Here is a 27,704-nt window from a genome sequence, read left to right as displayed (position 1 = left end):
TGTAGCTTAGCAGACTTCTGAGACCTTCAGACTGAACAGTGTAGGGTCAGATGAACTGAGCGATTAGCACGCTGCTTGAACAAGCTAGTTAGCTGAAGTGTTGCTGAGATGGTTCATTTTAACGTGAGGTGGGATGATGGTCGTTACACGTCTTGGTCTTGGCTGTGATCTTCTCACTGATTATGATTCAGTTCTTGTAGCAATTCTGTTTTAAAATCTAGTACAAAGTTTTCTTCTCTGGACAGTAAAAGCAGGATACATGCTTTATAAGACCCTTAGTTTCAAAGAAAATGGAGAAGGAGTAGGTGTCTGAATACTTTTGTCCACTCAGTGTGTTTATTTGGCTAATGATAATGTGAGGTAGCTTACTAGCTAGCTACCTTGGACTCTAAAGACGTGCTCGAGATATTGAGCTACATCTGCTGAACTGGGCTGGGTCGACCCAGTAGGTCACACACCGGTCAGAGCCGTTACCGTGGATGTGAAGGCTAGTGATGGAGAGGTGGGCGTTGCTCTACTGGTCTGAGTACAGCGGTTCTGAGCTGCTGGAGCTGCAGTAACACAGACTTTATGGCTTCTTTGTCGTTTATAAAGAAAATAGCTCTAACTCATATCTTCAGCTCTTCTCCTCCTGGTCGTTATTGTGATGGTGGAGGTGGTGGTGTGTATGAAAGTGTAGGTGGAGGTTCTGTAAATGAGCTCCAGCTGAAGCTCAAGGTCTCCTGAACCCACCATGAACCAGAAAACCTGAGCTAGAGCTCCTACTGCTGAAAAGCTCCACAGTGAGATGACTGACTGGCTTTGTCTGGATGCGTCTCCACTCGCGCTCCACCCGATGTAGGTGTGGGTTCAGGTTGTGAGAGAGTCCAGCATGAAAGCTACATCTACATCTACACCTACTTCTATATGATCAGACAGTCTGATAACTACAGAAAGTGCAGAAGCAAGCTTTACCACAGAGTGTCAAACAGAGGTCCAGCTTCTACTGACTCTGCTTGGGCTGCTGGACAAGGCTTCATGTTGAGGGTGAATGGGGCGGAGTCTGCATAATGAGGTCATTAATGAATCTACCACTGATGATCAAACTAGTTCTAACAGACTCACAGCTTCAGAAGCAGGAGCTTTTATAAATTTGGGTTTGTCCCAAATTTACCCTCTGCTGTTCTCCCCCAGTGTGGGCGCAGGTTCTGAGACCTCTCAGGGTTCTGTGTAGAACCTGAGATACTTCAGACCTGCCTGAGAACCTGAAGGCCTCGTAGCAGGGCTCTGGAAGCCCAGCAGGACTACAGGTGTAGAAGAAGAGATGGAGCAGGAGTGAAAGCTGGAGGTCAGATTCTGGTCAGATTTGTATTTTTTCAGCAGCTTATAAAAGTGAAATTTCATCTCGCTGAATTTGACTTATTCTGGTGGACTAGTTTTCTCGTCCGCGGTGAAGAAAAACCTAAATTTTGGTCTTTTTGGTCGTCACCGTCATCGAGAACACTAGTCACATCGCAGGGTATTTAAAGAGTCATAGACTTTGGAGGCTCCTGATTGGTCAGTTGCTCATTTAATATGCAAATGAGCATTTTAGAACTTTATTGTGGGAACTTTCTCCCAGACTCCCTCATGTTAGGAGAACTGGGAAGGTGGGAGGAGTGTTCTCCCAGTCTGAGCTGTAGGTGCAGCAGTGTAATCACACACACACACTTCAGAGAGGGATGAAGTCCAGAAGCCAGACGTTCCTGGTGAAGACGGCCCGTTGTTTTTAACACCAGTTCCACTGCAGAGGTTCAGTCCACTGAAGGAACCGAGGAACCGTAATGTGGTTCTCTGGGCATCAGATCGGGTCGTGACCTGAAAATGTTTGGGAGACAAAAACCAGAACTCTGTCCTTACACACACACACACATCCCAGAGAAGATACACAACTGCTCCTGAAGGTCAGGCTGAAGATCAGACTGTAGTGGATCTGAAACCCCACCATCTACAGCAACGTTCTCCAACTGGTTCCACACACTGAGCTGAAACACTGAACTCTGCTGGACGTTCTCGGTTCGAGGGACAGTTACGGCCCAAACACAGACACGTCAGAACCGGTCATGAAGATCTCAGTAAAATTCTGGCTTCAGAGGGAGGTCATGAGGGGCTTCCTGGTGAGCAGCTCGCTTTACCCATGAAACCGACAGCACATGAACACAGCTTAGCCTGCCACACCCACACTGTAAAGATTAGCATAGCGCTGCTGTCCAATGAAACACCTCTGTTCTCCATGGCCTGAACCCTGCAGCTGCTCTGTACCCTGTGTCAATCATCCTGGAGGAATGGACCAATAGAAATGCTCTAAATTTGGACTAAACTCTTCTTCTACATCGACTTCCATTCAAAGACGCCATGCTGGAGATACATGTTTTTATTCGGACAGTGACGACACCTGATAGAATTAGGGTGTAGCGCACAATTGGGACGCACTCTAGTACTGTATTTAGGACCAACCCTGTGGCACCCCCTTGTGGTCAGAGCCCTCAGCTCAAAGAAACATCAAAGACACAAGGGTCTTTTGATGCTGTTCGGTTCAAATGAAGCAGAACATTACTTCCATCTCAGACAGAACCTTTAGAACCTTGTGTTCTACCTGAACAAAGGAAGGTTCTGGCATTTTGACAGCACTTCTACAGAGAGAAATGTGTCTGATGAAGCAGGTGGAGCAGCACCACCAGTTCCTGCAGCTTCAGTCTAAGAAGAACCACCTGAGATAATTTACAGTGTCTGAATACAGACCTCCATCTCCATCTGCACTACCAGCGTCCACCAGCATCCACCACTAGGTAAACATCTGCACTACCAGCATCCACCAGCAGGTGTTCAACAGCTGAGCATCTGGTAGAAGAACATTTGTGAAAGTTTGAGGCTTTTTAGTGTCTCTGAGGAGAACGTGAGGAGGTCGTGATGCTGATCAGACCGTTACTGTAGCTCAAACCCAGCAGTTCATTAATGAAAAGCCCCACCCAGCAGCTCCACCCTGAGCTTCAAACACCAGCTTCCAGTTGAAGGTGGAGCTCCAGTCTCCCAGCTGAAGATAGTCCTCTCTAAATGAAGGAAAGCAGCGTGTGGAAGATTCTTCAGCAGGAGGAGCAACACTCTCCCATTTAGAGCTGAAGCAGCTCAGCTAGAGCTTCACCTCCAGCGTTTAGTGCTCTTCTCTAAGCAGAGCTCAGTTCTACTGAAACACACCAGCAGCACCTCACAACAACAGGGTTCTGTTAGGAACTCACCTGATTTCACTGCTGCTCCTTCTGCTCCTCTCTGGCTGGACTTGCTGTGGCACCACCTTGTTTTCTGCTCCATCCATAACTCTGCATGAGTCTGTTGAGTGACCTCTGGCTGCAGCTCTGTATAAGTTCAGTCTGGACAAAGCTTCAGCCTGGCTGCAGGTTCGCCTGCTTAGAGCTAATTAATTTGGCTACAGCAGCAGCCTGAAATAAAAACACACCCTCTACTGGTCAACCCGGATATCTTGTCCATGTTTTTACTTGGATGACCAGCTTATCAATTCACTCGTCAAAGCCATTGTAATTTATATTTATGAAATATAATAATATCATGATATTTATGATTTACTAAAAATTGCACATTTTGATTTAAAAACAATTAAAATAAAAATATTCATTTACCCAAAGAATAAAATAAACACAAAATAAAACATTATTTATTACAAAGAGAAGTTTTTTTTCACTTTGTTACAACTTATTTTTTATTTTTTAATAATAAATATTTATAAAAATAATATTTATTGCTATTGTTACTATTATGAATTTTTCTTAAGTTAATACATTAACTACATTTCTTACTAAACCTTAATCAATAGATTTGCTCCCAAGCCTAAAAGGTACTAACTTAAATTAGAGCAGCTCATTAAATCTTAATATTTTAATAGTTTAATGAACCTAAAATCTCGTTTGAACATGAATATCCTGCATTTTTCAAAATAAAAGTTCAGTTTTTCATTGCCCTGATTGACTTTTATTAATCTGTCGCAGTGCAAAAGTGAAAACTGCCACAATCAGCATCACAGGATCTGGTAACGACTGATTATCTAAGAGGAGGCAGCCTGTGGGGGACGGCTACACACTGGCGCTGACTGAGGGGGGAGGGGGAGGGCACGCCTAATATGCAAATAGATGATACCAGAAGACACAATACTCAGCAAAATACCTGATTACCCAAATGCACATAAACACACTGATCAGGTTACTGACATGAATCCCAGTAAGAGTTCCAGTAAAGAGCAGAAAATCAGCCTGGAGTCGCTTCAGTCTGGTAAAGCGAACACGGCTGAACTCCTGGCAGAGTCAGTGGGTTTACCAGAAGCTGAATGAGGATTCATAGAAGATCTGTTTTAGGATAAAAGCAAGTTTCTAATTCTGCTGTTCTGGCCTGCCTCTCTCTCTCACTCTCAGGATCCTGTTCGGACAGAGGCCGTACTGGTGGATCGGGGAGTCCCGGCTGTTTGTGAAAAACACACCTCAAGTGGAACAGTTCCAGTCCACCTGCGAAACAGGACCAGGTGAGACCAGGTTATGTGTGTCATCACTGCAGTTGAAGCCCCCTTTTAACCCCTCAAAGAGCCTGCGGTCCAACGGTGGGCTGTACAGAAGCCCCTCAAGTCACTGATCATACACCCGAGTCAGTGATCACTCCAACATCTTCCTGGAAAGGGATCGAAATGACCATGTTTTTTTTACCTGAAGTCTGAGAACCACTGAATTATCCTTAAAGGCTCTGAAGCGTCGTTAAGAAATTGGCGTCTTTCCCGATTCTAATAAACTTTGACGTGCAGAAGATTTAAGAAGCTGCAGACTGTTGTGATGAGGTCTGATGAGTGTATAACGTGTCCCCTTTCATTTTCTTTCCAGGTAGTCCCTCGGGTCATGCCATGGTCACTGGCGCAGTTTGGTGGGTGGTGGTTTCGTCCCTGGCCTCCTTCCTTCGCTCTCGGACCGGCAGGTCAGTAAAACCTCTGTAGAGTTATTATTTTAACTTCAGCCTTGCTTTGGCTGCTAGGAATCACGTCTGTTAATGGCGCCTAGAGGACACCAGAGGGCGCTCTGCTACATTCAAACTAAGGATTGGTTTAAATTAGGCTTTAAAAGCTGATCCAAAAGCGATCCTGAATCACTGGACCGGATCGGAACATCCCACGTTTCTACAGTACGGGATTTAGAATTTTTTATGGCTCTAAGTGGAACCGTGTAAATATCAGGATTGAGAGTTGGTATCGGTCCAACCTCAATTTTCTAGAATACTCTTAATTTCATTGCTGCACTCAAAACAACATTATGAAGCATTTTCAGCTTCAAACAGCAGCTTCACAGTCATCTTAGCGCTCCACAGACATGGAATAGGGGGGGTGGTGTGTTTATCGGTTCTACTCCAGACTCCAGTATGTTGCTAACTGTGAAGCGAGCAGCACCCGAGTCACATTAGTGTCAAATCCTGCTCTACCGCCTCAGTCCACATACTTCTCTACCTTCAGATCAAGCCTGTGGAGCTCTCAGCTTGTCCAGAAAAGCACGTGTAAAGTACGAATATGACTTCCTGACTGTAGGGGGAGCCCAGGAGCAGCTTAAACACGAGTCTGTCTCTGTCTGTATCTCCCTCAGTAAGATTCTGGCTGCAATGCCGTACCTGTTCTACGCTCTGCTGCTGGCGGCGGTCGGCTTGTCTCGGATCTTCATCTTGGCGCACTTTCCTCACCAGGTCATAGGCGGCGTCCTGGCAGGTCAGTCCTCGCCCTCACACTGTAAACACACTGTTCAGCTCGGGTTTAGGTTTAGAGTGAATTTGTGGCGTGGCTGATCACGCTGTCTGATACACTGCGCATGTTTTTGATTATAGTTATTGAGGTTATTGATTACAGATTCATTACTTTAGCTTTAGATGAATTTTAGCGCACATGTTTACAGTTTTACTACAGAGATGAATAAAACGTGTGTGTGTTTAGTGTTATATATATATATATGAATACTGTCACTGTTTCCCCAGGCGTGATGCTGGGAGTGCTTCTAAACCGCACCGTGCCTGAAGGTCGCCTCCTGCTGTTCTTCCTGTGCTCTAGCATGGCTCTGCTTTTAGGAGCACTGCTCATGTATGCCGGACTGGAAGTGTTGGGAATCGACCTCTCCTGGTGAGTCAGCAGAACTGCATCTTCACACTGCCCTTCGCCTTCAAACATAAAGGTGCTACAAAAGGGGGTTTCGAGCAAAGCCATAGAAGAGCCACTTTCGGTTCCTTATGTAAAGTTAGCAAAGTTAGCAAAGTTAGCCTAGCATCTCCTTTTTGAAGAAGCACAAAACATGCTTTGGCTGATCGACTGAATCTGGGCTCAGAGATCAATCTCGTTACCTTGATTTGTTGTAGAACTCCTTGGGATAAATAGTCAGATCTGAAGAGCCAAATTAACAAGGAACAGAATCATTCAAATTAAAATAATAATGAAAGAATTGATAAAATGATGAATGAATAAAATTAGAGGATGGCCCAGGTCAGGCTTTGTTAAACAAGTGAAAAAATAGTGAATTTCCTGAAGATATTTTTAATTTCCTAAACACTAAATGCCCCAGAACAACTGAAATGTTGCAGATCTTCATACAGTCATTGAATCTTTGAGTTAAATCAACCCAGAATCTGAGCTGAAGGTGAAGAAATACGTTTTCATTCCTCGATTGATTTTTAATCTGCCAGAAATCTCCAGTGAACGCTGCTGTGCTCAGCCAGCATAGAGCTGCACTCACTTCCAGTTACAGCCTAAAACACAGAGGCCAGAGAGTCCACCATTATACAGAAAGCATACATCTACACCCAGGAGAAGGTGGCCTGGGGGAATGACTACACACTGTAAAACATGTCCGGTGTGCAAATGAATGCCGCCAGGGACCAGTGCGAAAGTTGTGAGCCCATAAATAAGCCCATACACCCTAATGGTCTCCACTCAGTCAGTCAGACTCCAGATGAGCCCAGATTTCTGTAGTATTTAAGGTAAGTTGATTTAAAGAATTCAGAAGAATAAGGCACACCTGGCACATCTGCACGGAGCAAGGCGGGCTTTGCGGTATGTAGATCATATGTAAATGAGGAAGCTCGGCTTGCTTTTGCCTCTGGTCTTGCTGATTAAAGACCAGCGTTTCTAGAATTGGTCCGCACTACCGGTCAAACGTTTTCGCTTTGTTATGGACATTTAAGCTCTGAAATGGTCCCAGGTCCAGCGTCCTCATATGGTACAAGGGTGAGCAATAAACTGGCAGAGCTTTTGAGGGGGGAACGAGCCATTGGTTAACATCTAATAGTTTCCAGCCTTAAGTACGGCTCAATCGTCGTTAAAGCTCGAATCGTCATCCTTTAAGATCCAGGAAGACGGGCATCCAGACTTTTTTCTGTCCTGCACCGAAGTGGTGGAACGAACTTCCCCTGGGGGTCCGAACAGCAGAGTCCAACGCTCGCTGTCTTTACTCTTCGCCCAAGTACAGTCTGGGTTTAGAGAACTACGGTCTCCATACTGACTTGTGTTTAGTAGTTTAGTAGAGCTCTGGTACAGAAAGAAAATTCACAGCAGCATCAGAAGACCAGTTTCTGAGAGTCAGCAGCTTAGCAGTGGAGCAGTCCTCAGTTTCAGCTGTGAAGAGAAGACCTGGAGCTGCAGGCTTGACTGCTGGTGACTGCAGGTGCCAGTTGCCTGCTGTGTTCTAAAACTTTTGACCAGTAGTGTAAATCTGACCTTTTCTGATGCATGCTCTGCTCTGCTCTGTTGTACTGACCACGCCCATCATGCACTACGTCACATTGCCCACTCCCGCCACTCCAGGTCCATTTCGCTGGCCAAAAGATGGTGCTCCAAGTCCGAGTGGGTTCGAATGGACACGGCGCCGTTCTCTTCTCTGACCCGCGACGCCGGATCTTTACTGGGCCTGGGGCTCGCCCAGTTCTGGAAGCCTGGAGGGTGGGCTCTTCCCTGGATACCCAGAACACTCTGCCTGGCCCTCGCCTCCTTGGCGCTCTTCCACATCAGCCGATTCCCGCTGCCCACCGTTCCAGCCCTGCTCTTTTACTCCCTCTTCTTCCTCAAGTACACCATCGTGCCCCAGGTGGTGATGGTGATGGTGCCGGGCCTCGTGCATCTCCTCACGGCCAAACCCAAGAGGGACTAGAAGTGTCCGGCCATCTTACTGACCGAGCACACACTCGCTGTTCCTGTCAGGACTGCTTGTACTGGCGAAGGCTCCTTCCTGAAAGCTGCTGTTGTGACTGAGAGTTCATGTGGAGGACGTTCGGTACGTGCTCTTTACTTTATGGGAAATTCTGCTGTTGTCAACATTGTATAATATTAGGGATGTTCTAATCAATACCTTCACCCCCGATCCAGTCCGAGTACCCTAAAGCTGGCTTCTGGCCGAGACCGATGATAAGGCTTCTAATGCTAACTCTCCATTCCACCTTAAATAGTGCTGCAATCACAGTGCGGACATTCCAACAGCAGAGCGGCACTGCTGCACCATTTAAGGTGGAGCGGCGAGTTCCAGTAAGACGACACTTCTGCTGTGTTTTGCCTGCTGACTGGTAACAGCTCAGATTAAGCTCTGTTTCGTTTGGGTGGCTGTAATTATCTCACTAATGAACGCTGCTCAGGACGGTTAATGGCGCCTAGAGGACACCAGGGGGCGCTCTGCTACAGCGAAACAAAGGATCGGGAGCGGATCCGTTAAAAATGCCAGGATCAGCCCCCGATCCCACGTCACAAGATCGGACCGGGACATCCCTAACATGTATATTTTCAGTGTTGTGCAAAAACCTTGTATCTCCATGTTTTGCTGTTTTCACTTTTCTCCATAATATAAATCTGGCTGTTCTTTATACTGTATCAGAATTCCATGATGAACGGACCAATCGAATCTGTTTACATCCAGGTTTTTTCCTCCTCCTGTAAAGGATGTGATTTGGAGATATGAGGATGTTGCCTGACAGCAACAATAATGTACAAGAAGCACAGATCCTGCGTGGTATCTGCATGATATCTCATTTTCACGCTGGTTTTTCTCACACTGGCAGAAAGCGAACAGTCGGACCCTGTTTTATCGTTTTCTGTAATTATGGGAGTCTAAACCTGTTGGTTGATCATGGCTGGACTCTGAGGGGAGATGTTCAGGTAAAGTTTCAGTTTGAGAGAAAATGAAATCTAAAATTAAAGCCGGACTTTATGTAACAAAATATCAAATTAAAAACAATAATAAAGCAAAATGAGAAAGTTGTTTATGTTGGTTTCAGACTTCAGATCAAGCTTTGTAAAAGTGTTGACATGTGACGTTAGCTTCACGCTAACATGCTACTAGAATCCCACAGTACGGCAGGCAGAAATGATTATTGTTGTTTGATGTTTCCCTCTTATTTTAGCTGAGTTTTGATATTTGTGGCCTGAACTAAAGGCATGGGCCTCGTATATATTTATGTATTTATATATTTATGTATTTATATATTTATGTATTTATATATTTATGTATTTATATATTTATGTATTTATATAGATGTGTGTATAATCTTGTCGCTGTTCCACAAAACCTTCAGTGGAAGTCATTGTCCATTATTGTTCCGTTCATCATGACATGTAGGGCCGGGATGAAGAGCACTTTGATCATTTTGCTACAATTTATCTATTTTCCACAATAATAATACATATAAATATCAAATTATTTAAAACCACACATTACTATTTCCATTTCTAGGTCTCAGAACAAACAACGCGGTAATTAGGACCAATCAACAGTCGGGGAGAGTGTCTTACAACAAACAGTGTGGTAATTCGGACCCTATCACAGTCAGAGGGCGGGTCTTATTAAAAACAAGGCGGTGATTAGGAGCAATCATAGTCAGGGGGCGGGTCTTATTACAAACAAGGCGGTGATTAGGCGCAATCACAGTCAGAGGGCGGGTCTTATTAAAAACAAGGCAGTGATTAGGAGCAATCACAGTCAGAGGGCGGGTCTTATTAAAAACAAGGCAGTGATTGGGAGCAATCATAGTCAGAGGGTGGGTCTTATTAAAAACAAGGCGGTGATTAGCAGTAATCACAGTCAGAGGGCGGGTCTTATTAAAAACAAGGCGGTGATTAGGAGCAGTTATAGTCAGAGGGCGGGTCTTATTAAAAACAAGGCGGTGATTAGGAGCAGTTATAGTCAGAGGGCGGGTCTTATTAAAAACAAGGCGGTGATTAGGAGCAATCACAGTCAGAGGGCGGGTCTTATTAAAAACAAGGCGGTGATTAGAAGCAATCAGTCAGAGGGCGGGTCTTATTAAAAACAAGGTGGTGATTTGGAGTAATCACAGTCAGAGGGCGGGTCTTATTAAAAACAAGGCGGTGATTAGGAGCAATCATAGTCAGAGGGCGGGTCTTATTAAAAACAAGGCGGTGATTAGGAGCAATCACAGTCAGGGGGCGGGTCTTATTAAAAACAAGGCGGTGATTAGGAGCAATCACAGTCAGAGGGCGGGTCTTATTAAAAACAAGGCGGTGATTAGGAGCAATCACAGTCAGAGGGTGGGTCTTATTAAAAACGAGGCAGTGATTAGAAGCAATCAGTCAGAGGGCGGGTCTTATTAAAAACAAGGCGGAGATTAGGAGCAATCACAGTCAGAGGGCGGGTCTTATTAAAAACAAGGTGGTGATTTGGAGTAATCACAGTCAGAGGGCGGGTCTTATTAAAAACAAGGCAGTGATTAGGAGCAATCACAGTCAGAGGGCGGGTCTTATTAAAAACAAGGCAGTGATTAGCAGTAATCACAGTCAGAGGGCGGGTCTTATTAAAAACAAGGCAGTGATTAGGAGCAATCATAGTCAGAGGGCGGGTCTTATTAAAAACAAGGCAGTGATTAGGAGCAATCACAGTCAGAGGGCGGGTCTTATTAAAAACAAGGCGGTGATTAGGAGCAATCATAGTCAGAGGGCGGGTCTTATTAAAAACAAGGCGGTGATTAGGAGCAATCAGTCAGAGGGCGGGTCTTATTAAAAACAAGGCGGTGATTAGGAGCAATCACAGTCAGAGGGCGGGTCTTATTAAAAACAAGGCGGTGATTAGGAGCAATCACAGTCAGAGGGCGGATCTTATTAAAAACAAGGCGGTGATTAGGAGCAATCACAGTCAGAGGGCGGGTCTTATTAAAAACAAGGTGGTGATTGGGACCTATCAAATTTAGGGAGAGGTCTGATTAACATTATGGAGAAAGAAGGTTTTTGCGTATATGCTGTATGTACTGTATATGCTGTATGTACTGTATATGCTGTATGTACTGTATATACTGTATATGCTGTATGTACTTTATATGCTGTATATACTGTATATGCTGTATGTACTATATATGCTGTATGTACTGTATATGCTGTATGTACTGTATATGCTGTATGTACTGTATATACTGTATATGCTGTATGTACTGTATATACTGTATGTGCTGTATATGCTGTATGTACTGTATATACTGTATATGCTGTATGTACTGTATGTGCTGTATGTACTGTATATGCTGTATGTGCTGTATGTACTGTATATGCTGTATGTACTGTATGTGCTGTATGTGCTGTATGTACTGTATGTACTGTATATGCTGTATGTACTGTATGTGCTGTATATACTGTATGTACTGTATGTACTGTATATGCTGTATGTACTGTATGTACTGTATATGCTGTATGTACTGTATATGCTGTATGTACTGTATATACTGTATGTGCTGTATGTACTGTATGTACTGTATATGCTGTATGTACTGTATATACTGTATATGCTGTATATATGGGGGGTGGAGTTAGGGTAACTTTACAGACCAGTGAGGATTAGCTGGGAGTTCAGCCGTACTGCTGGGTGTTGTAGAGAGGGGGCGCTGCTGAGGGAAAGGTTCTGTTAAACGTGTTCGAGCTTCACGGTTTCTCCCTTCCTTCTACTGGACTCGCATTACTCAGCCCTGCCCACGACGCCTTCCCAGGGTTCACAGGCCCGACCCCGGCTCACTGCGTGTTCAGGTTCTGGTCCGTTTCACTGGTTGTTCGGGGCCCTCTGTGCTGAAATGGGGTGAAAGTGTTTTGACTGGTGGCTCTCGTCTCGGTTCAGGGGGGACGTCTGCTGGTACTTACCTTCTCCTGAGTCTGTCCCCGCGTCTCTGGCCTGACTGAGCTTGGTCCTCAGTCCAGGACTAACCTGTACTTATTTACCGTTCCTCAGGTCCTCTACCTGCCTCTACTTCTATCATTCTGGGGTCCAGAGAGCCTGTTAGGGGCCTCAGGTGAGTTGTAGAGGCAAGATCCATGACTGTGACCCTTGCGTACATCACTCCACCAGAACTCTGGTAGAACAGTGTCTCAGGCATCAGGCAGGGTCTTCATCACCATTAGGTGGAGCTTTTAGAGCTTCCACTGTGAGCTCCAGTTCTGACTGGGTGGGGTTATCTAGAACCAGCCCCCGCTCGGAACCTCTTCAGTTACGCAGTGAAGCAGAGGTCCTGGAGCTTTAACCGATTAAACACTGGGAACTATTTCATTTGTTTGTTTTGTCTTTTCTAGTCTTGTCTAGTCTTTACGGTACAGGTGGAGCTACTCAGCCAATCAGATCTGTGCATTATGATGAGCGTAGCGACTCCAGTGAGGGAAAATACACACACAGGAAAGCGGCGAGAGACGAGCGTCCAGACTTTTCCGAACAGCGAGTCCAACACTCGCTGTCCTCTTCTGAGGACTCTTCAGAGTATTGTGAGGATCTTCTGAATTCTGGTCTTTATAAAGTAGCTAAGGGTCTTTCCTGAGTGACGGTGAAGCTCTTCTGTAAGTTGCTCTGCTAAATGCCGTAGATGTAACTCACTTCTGGTTGCAGCAAAGCTCTGAATCTGCAATTTTCCGAAATATTAGGTACCTTTCGATACTCTGTATGCTTCAGTAAACAGGAAATGGCAGTGAGTCGTAATGCTAGAGTTCCGGACCTCGGCTTTAGTAAATGTTCTCTAACTGTGACGTGAAAACCCCTGCAGTAAAGCTTCTATTAAAACCCAATTAAAACTCCACAGCCGAGCCAGGAACCACTCTACCGGTCCTGCTCGCCTGCTGGATCCGCTCCACGTGTAGTTTCCCCTTTTTTCCGAAGAGCGAGGGCAGCCGTTTTAGAGAGCATCTGCGCTCGTAAACGTTCGTAAAACGTTCGTAAAGCGTAAAGCGTGCGGCTTACAGAGAGTACCAGGAGCGCGAGAGAGTGTTTCACATCCATAACTTTAATGATCAGCTTCAATTATAGGCGACGTCGCCTTCCAGGTGATTTCAGGACCAAGGGTGCAGTGAACGACACCCAGCCGAACGAGTTCAGCAGCTTAAACATAATAATAAACGGAGCCTCGGATGCTAGCCTCCCTCTCCGAGGCTCCGGAACGACACATCCGCCGCCGCGCTCGCTTAATAATTAGTCCCCCGCTAATGATAAAAACACATTCTGGTTTATTGTCGTCGTTGAAGTTTGTCACAGCGCTCTGAAAGCTCACATTTACAGACAAGAGAACTCAGCTCAGCAAGCAGGTACATTAAAATCAACTCAACGCAAAAGAAAGGGGAAAAGAAACACTTCAACCCTTCAGAGGTCAGCGGTGTTCGTAGATTAACGCTTGGAGAAGTGAGGGAGAGAGAGAGAGAGAGAGAGAGAGAGAGAGAGGGTGGAATGAACTGTTTGGGCACTGACTTCCTTCGTTCCTCTCGCTTCGCTCAGATAAACATCGGGTAGGCGGCGGCGGCGGCGGCAGCCTGCTCGCCTCGGCTCGCGGGGGGAGAGAACATGCATCTGTATTTACAGCAGAGTAATCTACACTGGAGAAGCATCCCGCACTCATCCGCTCCTCCTCTGGGTTTCCACGTCTAGACGTCTCCCAGAGCGAACAGTTAGGCACCTCCTGATTCTGGCTGAGCTGCGGTGAAGGGGTCATGCTGAAGACAGCGCCCTGTGGAGAACACCTGGCCTAGGGAACCAGTCTGAAGGCCGGCTATACTGCGTTCCACTTCGTACTCTAGATACCTGCCTTGCCCTTCAGCCTGTCCTTTCAGGAGTGTAGGGACGCTACTGAACCCTGGTCTCACCTGCGTCCACACTTCCCCTCCACCTGCCTGCTGCTGTTTCGCAGTTCTGTCTCTCTCTCTCTCTCACTCTCTCTCTCTGGTGAGCAGCCGTAACCCTGGGACACTGAAGAAGAATTAGCTAGAAGAGGGTTATGAATGAATCCATATGCATAAACACATTGGGCTCGTATGTACAGCAAATACAGTGCGCTCTATAAAGGCTATTATATACACGTATTCATCTCTTTTTAAAAACATAGTTTCGCTCTTTTTAAATGACTGCTTATTATTCATTTGCTCAGAAAAAAAGGAAGGAAAAGAAAGTTCAGAATTGCACCACAAGAACTGCTATTTTGCTTCTTTTTTTTTCTAGGACACCTAATTCACAAATAATGTTCCAGTGTTTACCGTATGTTAGTGTTTTTCCCCCTCGTTGTACACGCCCACACCCGCCCACCCCAAACAAAAGGATTCACAATCATCAGCATGAAATTAATAAAGTGCTCTCTTTCCTCAGGACTTTCACAGGCAGACAGTGCAGCAAAAAAAAAAAAAAGAATAATAATAATATTAATATTAATTAAAAATGTCACTCAAAAGGTTTCAAGGTTAAAACAAATACTGTAGCTAAATATACTAATGCTTTCATATCTGAGAACAATACAGTAACTGGTAACTGCTGTCTGGAAAAAGAAAGAAAAGAACAAAAATAAGGAACTCGTACTATTAGCAACTATCTTTCACTCCCCTGAAGCATTGTGGAGCGAGGCATGTACAACCTTCTGACCCCGGCGAGATCTGTGAAATCTGTTCACGGAAGGTGACGTAGGTAGATCCTGACGGCTCGCTTTCCAGTTCCGTAATCCGTTTGTCCGCTGTGATCCGGCATTAAAAACCCAGAAGCTTCCTCTGGACCGGGAAAGGTTCGTACATTCCCCTCTCTAAACCCATAAACTCTGAATCTGCATTTCCCCAAAATATTCGGCACCAGCAGGTCCCGTTTCTCCAGGAAACCAAAAGATACAAAAATAAAGACGAGCCAAAATAAAACACTGACGGAAACTGTTCGTATTTGGAGATTCTCAGTTATAAATATTCCTTTGTTTTCCTTCTGCAACTACAGCTTAGTGGTTTAGGTATTTCTGGCGGTTTGAGAGGTTGTCTTCTTTATTAGGCGGCGGCGAGCAATCCGGCGCCATGTAACCGTGGAAGGCCTAGCGATCCCGCTTTGACTCGCCTAGCGCAGAGAGGGAAGGAGCCGAGCACGCCTTCGATTCTCGAGGAGTCCCTGACTCGCGCAGTCCCGTCCACTTCAGACTCTCACTCATTCATACAGGGTAAGAACTGCAAGACACACACTGCTCCTGGACCTGTGCGAGTGAGCGAGCGAGCGCTTGTGGCTTTGATTCAGGGAAGGTTCAGAAATGTGCTTTCACGTAATGTGCAGAGCTGTAAAGAACATTCAGTAGTTAGGATCATATTCCAGGACTTCGGAAATCCCACAGTCAGTAAGTCTTTCGCTCCAGTGCTAAAATGGAACCTCGGTACTAAAACAAGCTTAGGCCCCAAACATATCTGAAATAGGCACAGATCAGGGCATCAGCGCTATCGTCTACGAAGCTGCAATGCATCTACGTTACCTTCCCTGGTTTGGTAGAGTTTCAAATACTGACTTGTTTTAATTGCCTGTTTACACCTTCACCCACCCTCTCACATCAACACACACACACACACACACTCACACATACACACTCGCTCACTCATTCACTCACACACTCACACACTCTTTAACGCCACACCGGCCTCTTTACACGTTCGACTCCACAAAAGGTCTCTTTGGTTTGATGGGCGAGGTGGGGCCTTGTCTGGCATCACGCGAGAGCTGGCGGTACATGTTCTCCTGGTACGCTTGCGCAACAGGCATCGTCCGTGCCACCTTCACATCCTGGTACGTGGGCACCTGACTAACCCGCTCCAAGAGATCCCGGTCGCGGGCCCCTCCGTTAGCCAGCTTGCCCAGAGACGAGGGCTGCGGCTGGACGTAGTACTCGTCCTCCAGCATGTGGCCGTTTTGTGCGTTGTTGGTCTTGTTGTAGTAGGCGATGTTGCCTAGCGAGGTGGGTGGGCTGTAGGAGGAAGCGGTGGACGCCTGGTGAATCAGGTTCCCGGGCGACGTGGGGCTGGTGATGACATTGTCGAGGGGCGCCACAGGCCAGGCACGTGACGGCTGGTGCAGGTACTGCTGCTGAGTCCGTGCCGTCTTGTCAATGATGCCCATGAAGGGCGTGGTCCTGGAGCGGGCCGGCTCACTGGGGTACAGGCCGCTCTGCGAGGGAGACAGCGAGGACGGCTCGTCGAAGCTGCGCTCGTACGCCACCTGTAGGGGAATCTCCATCTGGGCCATGGAGGAGGAAGGCCTGAAGCCGGGGCCCAAGTTGGCACTGGAGCCTGAGGAGATGTTGCTGCTGGAGGGGGAGAAACGCAGGCCCACGCTCTGTGAGTGGATGAGGGGTCGGGGGGTGGGCACGTGCTGCTTCAGGTCTCCTGTGTTGGCACTAATGGGTCTTCGCACCAGGTGTGGAATCTCAGGCGAGCCTAGCTGACAAGGGGGCATGGAGGACACTGCCACAGCTCTCTCCAGCTCATGCTTGGAGACGGGGTAGTACGCTGCCGACTGGCTACGGCTGATCTGGGGCGTCTGACTGAAGCGCATGCCTCCCGGGCCTCCGGTCGTGGATCGGTACGCTGAAGCCGGACGTTGAGGGACATCGTCTTTCCCAACACTTGACTCGTGGACTCCACCGGGCCCACCTCGCCGGTCGTGTTGGCAAAGGGCACCCACACTCAGACTGGACTGCACCTGAGACATGGACCTTCCATCCAGGGAAGGCTGGTACACCAGCCGGGCCTCGCGCTCCCTCTCACGCTCCACATCCATGGAGCTGCCTTGGTACCTGCTGCTGAGTGGGTGGGCCAGCTGGCCGTAGACACCGGTCCCAGGCTGGCTAGTGCGCACAATCTGAGCCACAGAGGGCTGCAGCCGGTGTCCCTGAGCCTGGTGGTGCTGGGACGACTGGGAACACTGGGATGGCTGGGACTGGAGCTGAAAGGAGCGCTGGCTGCTCATTTTGGACAGGGGTGACTTGGGGCGGCTGGGCAAAGGCTCCTGCTGGTAGCGGACCGGGGATCCCGACTGGGAGCGGTAGAGACAGACGCTCTCCATGGGCGGGCTCGCTCTGTACGGTGCTCCGCGGCGAAGAGGGGAAGGTGGGGGGCTCTGGTAGTCCATCCCCTGACCCCCACTACCCATGGGGGGAGGGCTGAAGCGGTAGGAGGCCTGGTGGGCCGGAGAGGTGTGTGGAGGACTGTGGCGGTAATGGGAGTTCTGGTGTGTGGGCGAGACGCATGGCGAGGTGGACTGGTAGCTCTGATGAGTTGGGGATGACATAGAGGTGGGGCTAGGGTGGAACTCAAATTCCTGGCCTCCTGTTAGGTAGGCAGCCTCGTGAGGGACAGGGGAGAGGGGAGGGCTGTGGATGATTGGCAGGCTTCCTGGGTTAGCGCGTGGTTCAGGAGGAAGACCAATGGACACTCCCTCCAGCTCCTGTTCTAGGAAGTCATCGTCTTCAAACAGGTCCTGAACTGGTTCCATGTCGTCTAGCCGTGGTTCAGGGGGAGGGGTGTGATGAGGTGGCTCCTCGTCTTCCTCCACAGGTAAGGGAGAAGGAGGTGGGGATGGTGGGGGCTCAAGTTCTGGCTCTTCTGTCTGGGTGACTTGCCGGCACTCTTCATCTACGCGTTGCAGGAGCCGCAGAATCTCGCGGTTATTGGGACACACCTTCAAGGCTTCCCTGAGGTCCTCGAGAGCTTCGGAAAACTGCCTGCGGTGCAGATAGAAGGGAATCACAATTTCATACCTGAGGAACGGCCATCGGTTTACTTCAAATGACGACATACTACATGAAGTCAGGCAACTGCCGTCTGTGTACATAAGAAGATTTGTCTTTTTTACTCGGCAACCGTGTGACATTCGGACCAGCGACAGTCAGGGGGCGTTTTCAGACTTGGTTAAGGTTATTTTGAAGTTTACTGCCAGCAAAACTGACGTCCTACCTGCTGCTGCGTTTAGCGCGGGCTCTTGCGTAGTACGCCTCATACGATTTGGGTTTCAGCTCTAGAGCTTTGGTAGCAAACTCTTCCGCCATCCCAAAGTCCTTGGAGGAGAAAACAAAAAAGGACAAAGTCACTCAAATTACGAAACGACTCGACATTCAACACTTACCTTGTCTTCCACGTTCTGATAAAAGCACTGCTTTCTATACCACTGTGGCTTTTATGGCCCTCGAGGGGTCACCTACAGTGTAAAGTCGTAGGATTCGTGGTAGGCCACTCTTTCACAGTGCTCTCTTATGTTAAGGATCTTGAAAAGGGTTCGTGTTGGTAATTGGGTATTGATAGGTGAAAGTGAATGGCAGCACAGGAAGGGAGGAGCCCATCTGCGGAGGGTAGAGTACAGGCTGGGCCATGTGTGTAACCCTAGCTGTGAGGTACAGGATGTTGTCCTCGTCCTGTATTGTAAGTCATTTCCTTTTTCAGTAATTTGCAGGTGTTTTGAGGTCTTCAAGTCTACCAAACCACCCGTTAAGTAGCACTCTCCCAATCTATGACATGTAATGCTCCCAACACTGGTAAGGTGAGGACACTGCCTTTAGAAACAGGTACCCAGCTCTGATGCATCGGCTAGCAGACGCTCGTGCCGACCAGCATCACACTGAAGTGATGTGGGGGGAGAGAGAGAGAGATCTACCCACCCACCCATACGCAGCAAGTCCAATTGTGCTCTCTCAGGCTCCGGCTGCTGACAGCGGGCAGCAAGACCCGGGATTGGAACCTGCCAGCGATCCTCTGTGTCATAGTGGCGGCACCTTAGTCCGCTGGAGCACTCAGAGCTCGCCTGAATTGTTCTAAGACGGGCGACTTATACTCACGTTCATTTTCCTACGGCAGCGAGACAAGTTGAGGAACAGAGACACTTTGAGCTCTCGGAAGGTCTTCAAGTCTTCACTGAAGCCCTCCCGAGGGAACTTCTTCAGAGCGTACTGATAGCGCTGGGCGGCCTCCTTCACTTTGCCTTTCTGTACCGCACAAACAGGACGGTTAAAGCCAGGGATTACCAACACCTCCTAAACACGACACATCACAGCCAGTAAAGCAGGGAGATGCTGGAAGCAGACCTTGTAGAAACCGTCTCCCTCCTCGATGAGTTTCCTCAGCAGGATGATCATGATGTCTGGTTTGGAGGTCGCCATCGCCCACGTTGCTGGACCTAGGGTCAACAGGATGCATGATGGGTAAGAATGAAGAACAAAGGGCTCGAGAGGGGGAGAAAGAGAGGGAGGAGAGACGGCGCAGGGTGCTCTGGACAACATGGACGACCATAAAGAGGGACAACCAGACACGAGATGAGGGAAAGAGACAGATGTCTTCTGCACACAGCCACAATTTTCTTTGGTGACCTTTAACTGTATCGAGGACACTGTTCATCATGGACAGAAATACCGCACTCATATGGTAACAACAACAACAACAAACGGAATAAACAAAAGTGCACGAAATAAAGAACAACGACGACACCAAGGGAAACAGAACGGACAAAGCATGGCCTCCACAACGATGCGGTTTCAGCTCAAGAGACGTTTTCCTGCGTCTTCCTCAGAGACGGTCACTCGAACTGAAACAAAGGAATCGGAGCAAATGGAGACGAGCAGGCAAATGGACGGCAGACAGACAGACCTGTGTGGCAGGTGGGATTCAGCTTAACGCCCCTAAACTCAGGTGATCTTGATTGATCGCTGACCCCAGACGTCCATAAGCCAAGATCAAGCAGTGTGGTGTCTGACAGGAAGTGCTAGGTGCTAACGGTGCTAACGAACACTGGATACAGGCCTGAGTGCTGAGTGTGTATTAGCTGCTAAGAGTGATGAAAGGCTACGTAAGCTAGCTCATGGGTTTATGTTCGGGTGCACAGGCTGAAGCAGGTCACGCCGTCTTCTAGACCACATCCAACCTATCCAACATCTGAAGATCTGCCGCATTCGGACAGGACTAATCTCTGAGAACCTCTGAGAATAATAACATGTAATAAAGTGTATTGTTTGTTAGCAACATTAGCCTAGCATCTCCTGTTGTAAACTTAAGAAGCACACGTCAGATACCGAACGCCTTGATCAATCGATTGAATCTAAGCTCAGTGATCAATCACGGACATTTCGTCCAAATATTCGTTAAAATAACGGCTGGTGTAGTTTTTTCGCAGTAGGTTCCTTAAGATAAGCTACTGACTCATCCCCCCATCTCATCATCTGGAACCATTATCAGTCATAAGGACTGTTGATCTATTCAGGCTCCGCCCACAAATATGTTCTTTTACAGCTACTTTTTCAGGTTGGAAATTAAATTTATTCATGAAAGAGAATCTGGAGAATTCGGTCGGGACATTATTCCAGAGTGGCCCTTTCGCACATGCAGCGTACAGTAGGGAACAGTAGAGTACAGTAGCGTACAGTAGGGAACAGTAGCGTACAGTAGAGTACAGTAGGGAACAGTAGCGTACAGTAGAGTACAGTAGGGAACAGTAGAGTACAGTAGGGAACAGTAGCGTACAGTAGGGAACAGTAGAGTACAGTAGGGAACAGTAGCGTACAGTAGGGAACAGTAGCGTACAGTAGAGTACAGTAGGGAACAGTAGCGTACAGTAGGGTACAGTAGAGTACAGTAGGGAACAGTAGAGTACAGTAGGGAACAGTAGCGTACAGTAGGGAACAGTAGCGTACAGTGGAGTACAGTAGGGAACAGTAGCGTACAGTAGGGAACAGTAGAGTACAGTAGCGTACAGTAGAGTACAGTAGGGAACAGTAGAGTACAGCCGGGGGTCTGCTGTTCTCACTACAGGAGATGTTCCTCAGGGTCTAGGCGAGGGGGGGGGCGCCGGTGTTGCGTATGCTCACCCTAGTCCCGTCCAGTGTGTCTAATACAGTGTGTTCCCTCTAGGACTGTTTACAGCAGCAGCAGCGCAGACCCACCACCCCTGCCCCCGCCCCGCCCCCCGGAGGTGAGCGTGAAAAGGTACGATAATTAGGAAAGGCAACACTGTACTAGGACGGTCCGTTAGAGAGGCCTCGTTGATGCTCTCCTGACATTCAGGATGCTGTAACCCTGCACCCTAACCTTAGTCCTAACCTTAAACCTAACCCTAACCTTAACCTCAAATCCAACCTTAACCCTAACCCCATCCTGAATATTTTAGGGTTCTGCTGACGGTTAGGTTTAGATTTAAGGTTAAAGTTAGGATTTAAGGTTTAGGTTAGAGTTAGGGTTAGATTTAAGGTTTAGGTTAGAGTTAGGGTTAGATTTAAGGTTTAGGTTAGAGTTAGGGTTAGATTTGAGGTTTAGGTTAGAGTTAGGGTTAGATTTAAGGTTTGGGTTAGAGTTAGGGTTAGATTTAAGGTTTAGGTTAGAGTTAGGGTTAGATTTAAGGTTTGGGTTAGAGTTAGGATTAGATTTAAGGTTTAGGTTAGAGTTAGGGTTAGATTTAAGGTTTGGGTTAGAGTTAGGGTCAGATTTAAGGTTTAGGTTAGATTTGAGGTTTAGGTTAGAGTTAGGGTTAGATTTGAGGTTTAGGTTAGAGTTAGGGTTAGATTTAAGGTTTAGGTTAGAGTTAGGGTTAGATTTAAGGTTTGGGTTAGAGTTAGGGTTAGATTTAAGGTTTAGGTTAGAGTTAGGGTTAGATTTGAGGTTTAGGTTAGAGTTAGGGTTAGATTTAAGGTTTGGGTTAGAGTTAGGGTTAGATTTAAGGTTTAGGTTAGAGTTAGGGTTAGATTTAAGGTTTGGGTTAGAGTTAGGGTTAGATTTAAGGTTTAGGTTAGAGTTAGGGTTAGATTTGAGGTTTAGGTTAGAGTTAGGGTTAGATTTAAGGTTTAGGTTAGATTTAAGGTTTAGGTTAGAGTTAGGGTTAGATTTGAGGTTTAGGTTAGAGTTAGGATTAGGATTTAAGGTTTAGGTTAGATTTAAGGTTTAGGTTAGAGTTAGGGTTAGATTTGAGGTTTAGGTTAGAGTTAGGATTAGGATTTAAGGTTTAGGTTAGATTTGAGGTTTAGGTTAGAGTTAGGATTAGGATTTAAGGTTTAGGTTAGAGTTAGGGTTAGATTTAAGGTTAAGGTTAGAGTTGGGGTTAGATTTAAGGTTTAGGTTAGAGTTAGGGTTAGATTTGAGGTTTAGGTTAGAGTTAGGGTTAGATTTAAGGTTTAGGTTAGAGTTGGGGTTAGATTTAAGGTTTAGGTTAGAGTTGGGGTTAGATTTAAGGTTTAGGCTAGAGTTAGGGTCAGATTTGAGGTTTAGGTTAGAGTTAGGGTTAGATTTAAGGTTTAGGTTAGAGTTAGGGTTAGATTTAAGGTTTGGGTTAGAGTTAGGGTCAGATTTAAGGTTTAGGTTAGATTTGAGGTTTAGGTTAGAATTAGGGTTAGATTTGAGGTTTAGGTTGAAGTTAGATTTAGGGTTAATTTTAGGTTTTAGGGTTGATTCAAGGGTAAGGTTGGGATGAGGGTTAGATATAAGTTAAATGTAAACGTTTAGGGTTAGGATTTAATGTTTAGGTTAGAGTTGGGGTTTGATTTGAGGTTTAATTTGGAGTCAGATTAAGGTTAAGATTAGGGTTAGATTTAAGGTTTAGGATAGGGTAAGAATTTTAGGTTAGGATTTTAGGTTAAGGTTTAGGGTTAGAATTTAAGTTAAAGGTTAAGGTTTTGGGTTAAAGTAAGGATTAGGGTTAAGGTTAGGATATAAGGGTAAGGTCAGGGTTAGGGTTTTAGGTTAATATTAAGGTCAGGTTTAGGATTTTAGGTTAAGGTCAGGGTTAGGATTAGGATTTTAGGTTAAGGTCAGGGTTAGGATTTTAGGTTAAGATTAAGGTCAGGTTTAGGATTTTAGGTTAAGATTAAGGTCAGGTTTAGGATTTTAGGTTAAGGTCAGGGTTAGGATTTTAGGTTAAGATTAAGGTCAGGTTTAGGATTTTAGGTTAAGGTCAGGGTTAGGATTAGGATTTTAGGTTAAGGTCAGGGTTAGGATTTTAGGTTAAGGTCAGGGTTAGGATTTTAGGTTAAGATTAAGGTCAGGTTTAGGATTTTAGGTTAAGGTCAGGGTTAGGATTAGGATTTTAGGTTAAGGTCAGGGTTAGGATTTTAGGTTAAGGTCAGGGTTAGGATTTTAGGTTAAGATTAAGGTCAGGTTTAGGATTAAGATTAGGTGCAGGAAACATTCATTAGACAGTGATTTACATTCAGCTTTGAGTTCAGTTGAAGGTTAGCTGAAGGTCAGGTGAGCATCTACGAGGCACCTAAACTGGACCATCCAGGTGAAGTGATGCCCTTAACTGTCCCTCTCCTCTCCGTCTTTACCTCTCCCTCCGTCCCGTCAGGTGCAATAGGAGGACTGGGTCCTCTTCCTGTGTGCAGCGTTTCAATTTAAAAGTCCTCTCAGAGTTCAGTAATAGCGCATGACCGGGACTCGAACCAGCGACCCTCTGGGCCCCTAAAAGAACACAATTGTGGGCGGAGCCTGGCTAGCTGAGCTTTGGGGGTCTGGTTACAGCGGCGTCTAAATCCCACCAGCCACCAAAGATGTGAACAGAAGCAGGACAGAACACACTGGAGGAGGGCTGTCAGAAAGCCTGCTGGGACATGAGGCTTCCCCACCGGGAGCGTTACCTCCTCTGTGCCGACTCGGCAACGTCTGACATCCTGCGGCCGGAGGTCAGGGTGCAAAGGTCAAAGGTCAGGAGCAAGGGCGAGCGAGGGTGAGGAGGGGTGGGGTGGCGTGAGCGGCACAATCGGAAGGGGGGAGGAGGGAGGGGGAGGGGTGGAGGAGGGGGAGAAGGAACACAAAAAGAAGCAGCTGTGAGAGGCAGCGAACAACAGCTCCAGCCAAAGAAAGAGAAAGAACCAAATAACAAACAGCAGCACCGCCACAACCACCGGTAACACGGCAACCAGAGCGAGAGAGAGAGAGAGAGAGAGACTGAGGGAGTGTAAGTGAGAGAGTGAGTAAGAGAGAGGGTAAAAAAGAGCAAGAGAGAGTGAGAGTGTGAGTGTAAGTGAGTGAGAGTGAATAAGAGTGAGTGAGAGAGTGACAGTGAAAGAGCAAGAGAGTGAGAGTGTAAGTGAAAGAGTGAGTGAGAGTGAATAAGTGAGAGTGAGGGAGAGAGAACGAGAGTGAGTGAGAGAGTAAGAGAGAGTGAGTGAGAGTGAATAAGAGTGTCAGAGAGAGTGAGAGTGAGTGAGTAAGAGAGAGAGCAAGAGAGGGTGAGTGAGAGAGAGTGAGTACAAGAGAGTTTGTGTCAGAGTGTGTGAGAGTAAGTGAGAGAGCAAGAGAGTGTGAGTGGCAGTGAGTGAGAGAGTGTGAAAGAGTGTGTGAGGGAGAGAGAAAGAGCAAGAGAGTGAGTGACAGAGAGAGCAAGAGAGGGTGAGTGAGAGTAAGAGAGAGTGAGAGAGTGAGGGAGAGAGTGAATAAGAGAGAGTAAGAGAGTGACAGAGAGAGAGTGAGAGTGAGTAAGAGAGAAAGTGTGTGTGTGAGAGAGAGTAAGTGAGAGTGAATGACAGAGAGAAAGAGCAAGAGAGGGTGAGAGTAAGAGTGAGTGTGAGAGTATGAAAGAGTGTGAGTGAGAGTGAATTAGAGAGTGAGTGTGAGGGAGAGAGTAAGTGACAGTGAGTGACAGAGAGAGCAAGAGAGGGTGAGTGAGAGTAAGAGAGAGAGTGTGAGAAGGAGAGAGAGTAAGTGAGAGTGGGTGACAGAGAGAGAGCAAGAGAGGGTGAGTGAGAGTAAGAGAGAGAGTGTGTGTGAGAGAGACTGAGAGAGGGTGAGTGAGAGTAAGAGAGAGAGTGTGTGTGAGAGAGACTGAGAGAGGGTGAGTGAGAGTAAGAGAGAGAGTGTGTGTGAGAGACTGAGAGAGTGTAAGTGAGAGTAAGAGAGAGTGTGTGTGAGAGAGACTGAGAGAGTGTAAGTGAGAGTAAGAGAGAGTGTGTGTGAGAGAGACTGAGAGAGTGTAAGTGAGAGTAAGAGAGAGTGTGTGTGAGAGAGACTGAGAGAGTGTAAGTGAGAGTAAGAGAGAGTGTGTGTGAGAGAGACTGAGAGAGTGTAAGTGAGAGTAAGAGAGAGTGTGTGTGAGAGAGACTGAGAGAGTGTAAGTGAGAGTAAGAGAGAGTGTGTGAGAGAGACTGAGAGAGTGTAAGTGAGAGTAAGAGAGAGTGTGTGTGAGAGAGACTGAGAGAGTGTAAGTGAGAGAGAGTGTGAGGGAGAGTAAGAAAGAGAGTTTGCGTGAGTGAGAGTGAATAAGAGAAAGTGAGAGAGTAAGAGTGAGTGTGAGGGAGAGTGCAAGTGAAAGAGAGAGTGAGTGAGAGTAAGAGAGTGAGTTACAGATAGAGAGCAAGAGAGAGAAAGTGAGAGAGAGTTTGTGTGAGAAAGTGAGTGAATAAGAGAGTGAGAGTGAGTGAGAGAGTGTAAGTGAGAGTGAGTGACTAAGAGTAAGAGAGAGACAGCGTGAGAGAATGACAGAGAGAGAGTAAGTGACTGAGTCAGAGCTTGAGAGAGAAAGAGTGACTGGGAGTGAGTGACAGCGAGAGTAAGAGAGCAAGTGAGAGTGTGAGTGACAGAGTGAAAGAAAGTGTGACTGAGAGTAAGAGATCGAGAGAGTGAGTAAGAGAGTGTGAGTGAGAGAGAGGGAGTGACAGAGAAAGAGAGTGTGAGTAGGAGCGAGTGAGTGAGAGATTGAGAGAGCTAGTGCGAGAGAGTGAGAGAGAGTGAGAGAGTGAGAGGGGAGGAATAATGCACAGCTAGATTTACTGCTTAAAGAGACTCTTCAGCAAAATCATCTAATAAACAGAACCAGTCAAAAGTTTGGACACACCTGGTTGAACATGAGCTGACCATCTTCAGAACATCTGACCCCAACGCTAGAGTGTCCGTAGTTTTAAAAAGAGGACACTGGGGACACGGCACAGTATTCACTGCAGTTAGGATGTGGTGGCTGGGGGGCGGGGGGTTTAGTAGGCCTAAGTTGTAGGACCATGACCATGTGTGTGTGAGGGTGTGTGTGTGTGTGTGTGTGTGTGTGTGAGGGTGGGAATACTTCCCAGACCCTACAGTATGCTAATGTTCATTAATACACATTTACTCATTTAGCAAAACCAATAAATATCCTTAACAGCCTAGAACCTACAGCTTAGGCCTACTGGACCCCCCAGCCCAACATCCTACCTGCAGTGGATCCCCGTGTCCTCTTTTTTTAAACTATGCAAAATATGGACACTAGAATTCTGATCAGACGATGATGATCAGCACAGTTCAACCTGGTGTGTCCAAACTTTTGACTGGTACTGTACACTATATCCCTGTTAGACAGACGTAGTCAATCAGCCAAGACACAATTAGTCTGATTAGAATTAGACTGAGACAAGACCAAGACAAGACCAAGTCCTAATGATAGTGAGACAGAGACAAGACCAAGTCCTAATGATAGTGAGACAGAGACAAGGCCAAGTCCTAATGAGAGCGAGACTAAGCCAAGACCAAGTCAAGACCTAGTCCTAATGAGAGCGAGACTGACTGAAGACCAAGTCCTAATGAGAACGAGAAAGAGACAAGACCAAGTCCTAATGAGAGTGAGACAAAGACAAGGCATATTCCTAATGAGAACAAGACTAAGTAAAGACCAAGTCCTAATGAGAGTGAGACAAAGACAAGAGCCTATTCCTAATGAGAGCGAGACAGAGACAAGACCTATTCATAATGAGAGCAAGACAAAGACAAGACCAAGTCCTAATGAGAGTGAGACAGAGACAAGACCAAGTCCTAATGAGAGCAAGACAAAGACAAGACCAAGTCCTAATAAGAGCGAGACAAAGACAAGACCAAGTCCTAATGAGAGCGAGACAAAGACAAGAGCCTATTCCTAATGAGAGCGAGACAAAGACAAGAGCCTATTCCTAATGAGAGCGAGACAAAGACAAGACCAAGTCCTAATGAGAGCGAGACAAAGACAAGACCAAGTCCTAATGAGAGCGAGACAAAGACAAGAGCCTATTCCTAATGAGAGCAAGACAAAGACAAGACCAAGTCCTTATGAGAGTGAGACAAAGACAAGACCTAGTCCTTATGAGAGCGAGACAAAGACAAGACCAAGTCCTAATGAGAGCGAGACAAAGACAAGAGCCTATTCCTAATGATAGCAAGACAAAGACAAGACCAAGTCCTAATGATAGCGAGACAAAGACAAGACCAAGTCCTAATGAGAGCAAGACAAAGACAAGACCAAGTCCTAATGAGAGCAAGACAAAGACAAGACCAAGTCCTAATGAGAGCGAGACAAAGACAAGACCAAGTCCTAATGAGAGCGAGACAAAGACAAGAGCCTATTCCTAATGAGAGCGAGACAAAGACAAGAGCCTATTCCTAATGAGAGTGAGACAAAGACAAGACCTAGTCCTTATGAGAGTGAGACAAAGACAAGACCTAGTCCTTATGAGAGCGAGACAAAGACAAGACCAAG

The 27,704-nt window shown here is 46.7% G+C and overlaps 2 protein-coding genes across 13 annotated transcripts in view; one reads left to right on the top strand and one right to left on the bottom strand.

Moving 5' to 3' along the window:
• Positions 1–10,660, top strand: part of g6pc3 (glucose-6-phosphatase catalytic subunit 3) — a 28,246-nt gene extending 17,586 nt beyond the window's left edge. The window contains exons 2-7 of one of the 2 annotated variants that reach the window (XR_011978206.1): positions 4,440–4,546; positions 4,896–4,986; positions 5,643–5,761; positions 6,025–6,166; positions 7,841–8,306; positions 8,479–10,660. Coding sequence is in view for 1 of the 2 variants with exons in the window: in XM_072667255.1 (XP_072523356.1) it covers positions 4,440–4,546; positions 4,896–4,986; positions 5,643–5,761; positions 6,025–6,166; positions 7,841–8,183 (802 nt within the window). In the remaining variant the exon portion in view is untranslated. Of the gene's footprint in view, positions 1–4,439; positions 4,547–4,895; positions 4,987–5,642; positions 5,762–6,024; positions 6,167–7,840 lie in introns of both variants that reach the window. The other variant, XM_072667255.1, reaches the window with a different exon arrangement.
• Positions 10,661–13,280: 2,620 nt separating this feature from the next.
• The window catches only part of tanc2b (tetratricopeptide repeat, ankyrin repeat and coiled-coil containing 2b), a 119,457-nt gene continuing 105,033 nt past the window's right edge, over positions 13,281–27,704 (bottom strand). For all 11 annotated transcript variants that reach the window (XM_072667801.1, XM_072667800.1, XM_072667802.1 and 8 more), the window contains 4 exons: positions 19,342–19,433; positions 19,096–19,242; positions 18,221–18,321; positions 13,281–17,988 (listed from right to left, as the gene is read on the bottom strand). In XM_072667801.1, the coding sequence (XP_072523902.1) occupies positions 15,915–17,988; positions 18,221–18,321; positions 19,096–19,242; positions 19,342–19,433 (2,414 nt within the window). In that variant the 3' untranslated portion in view covers positions 13,281–15,914. The remainder of the gene's footprint in view (positions 17,989–18,220; positions 18,322–19,095; positions 19,243–19,341; positions 19,434–27,704) is intronic.

Source organism: Salminus brasiliensis, chromosome 22 (assembly GCF_030463535.1).
Source record: "Salminus brasiliensis chromosome 22, fSalBra1.hap2, whole genome shotgun sequence".
NCBI lineage: Eukaryota > Metazoa > Chordata > Actinopteri > Characiformes > Bryconidae > Salminus > Salminus brasiliensis.
Note: the sequence above shows the minus strand (reverse complement) of the source record. Positions and strands in the feature narration are given on the sequence as shown.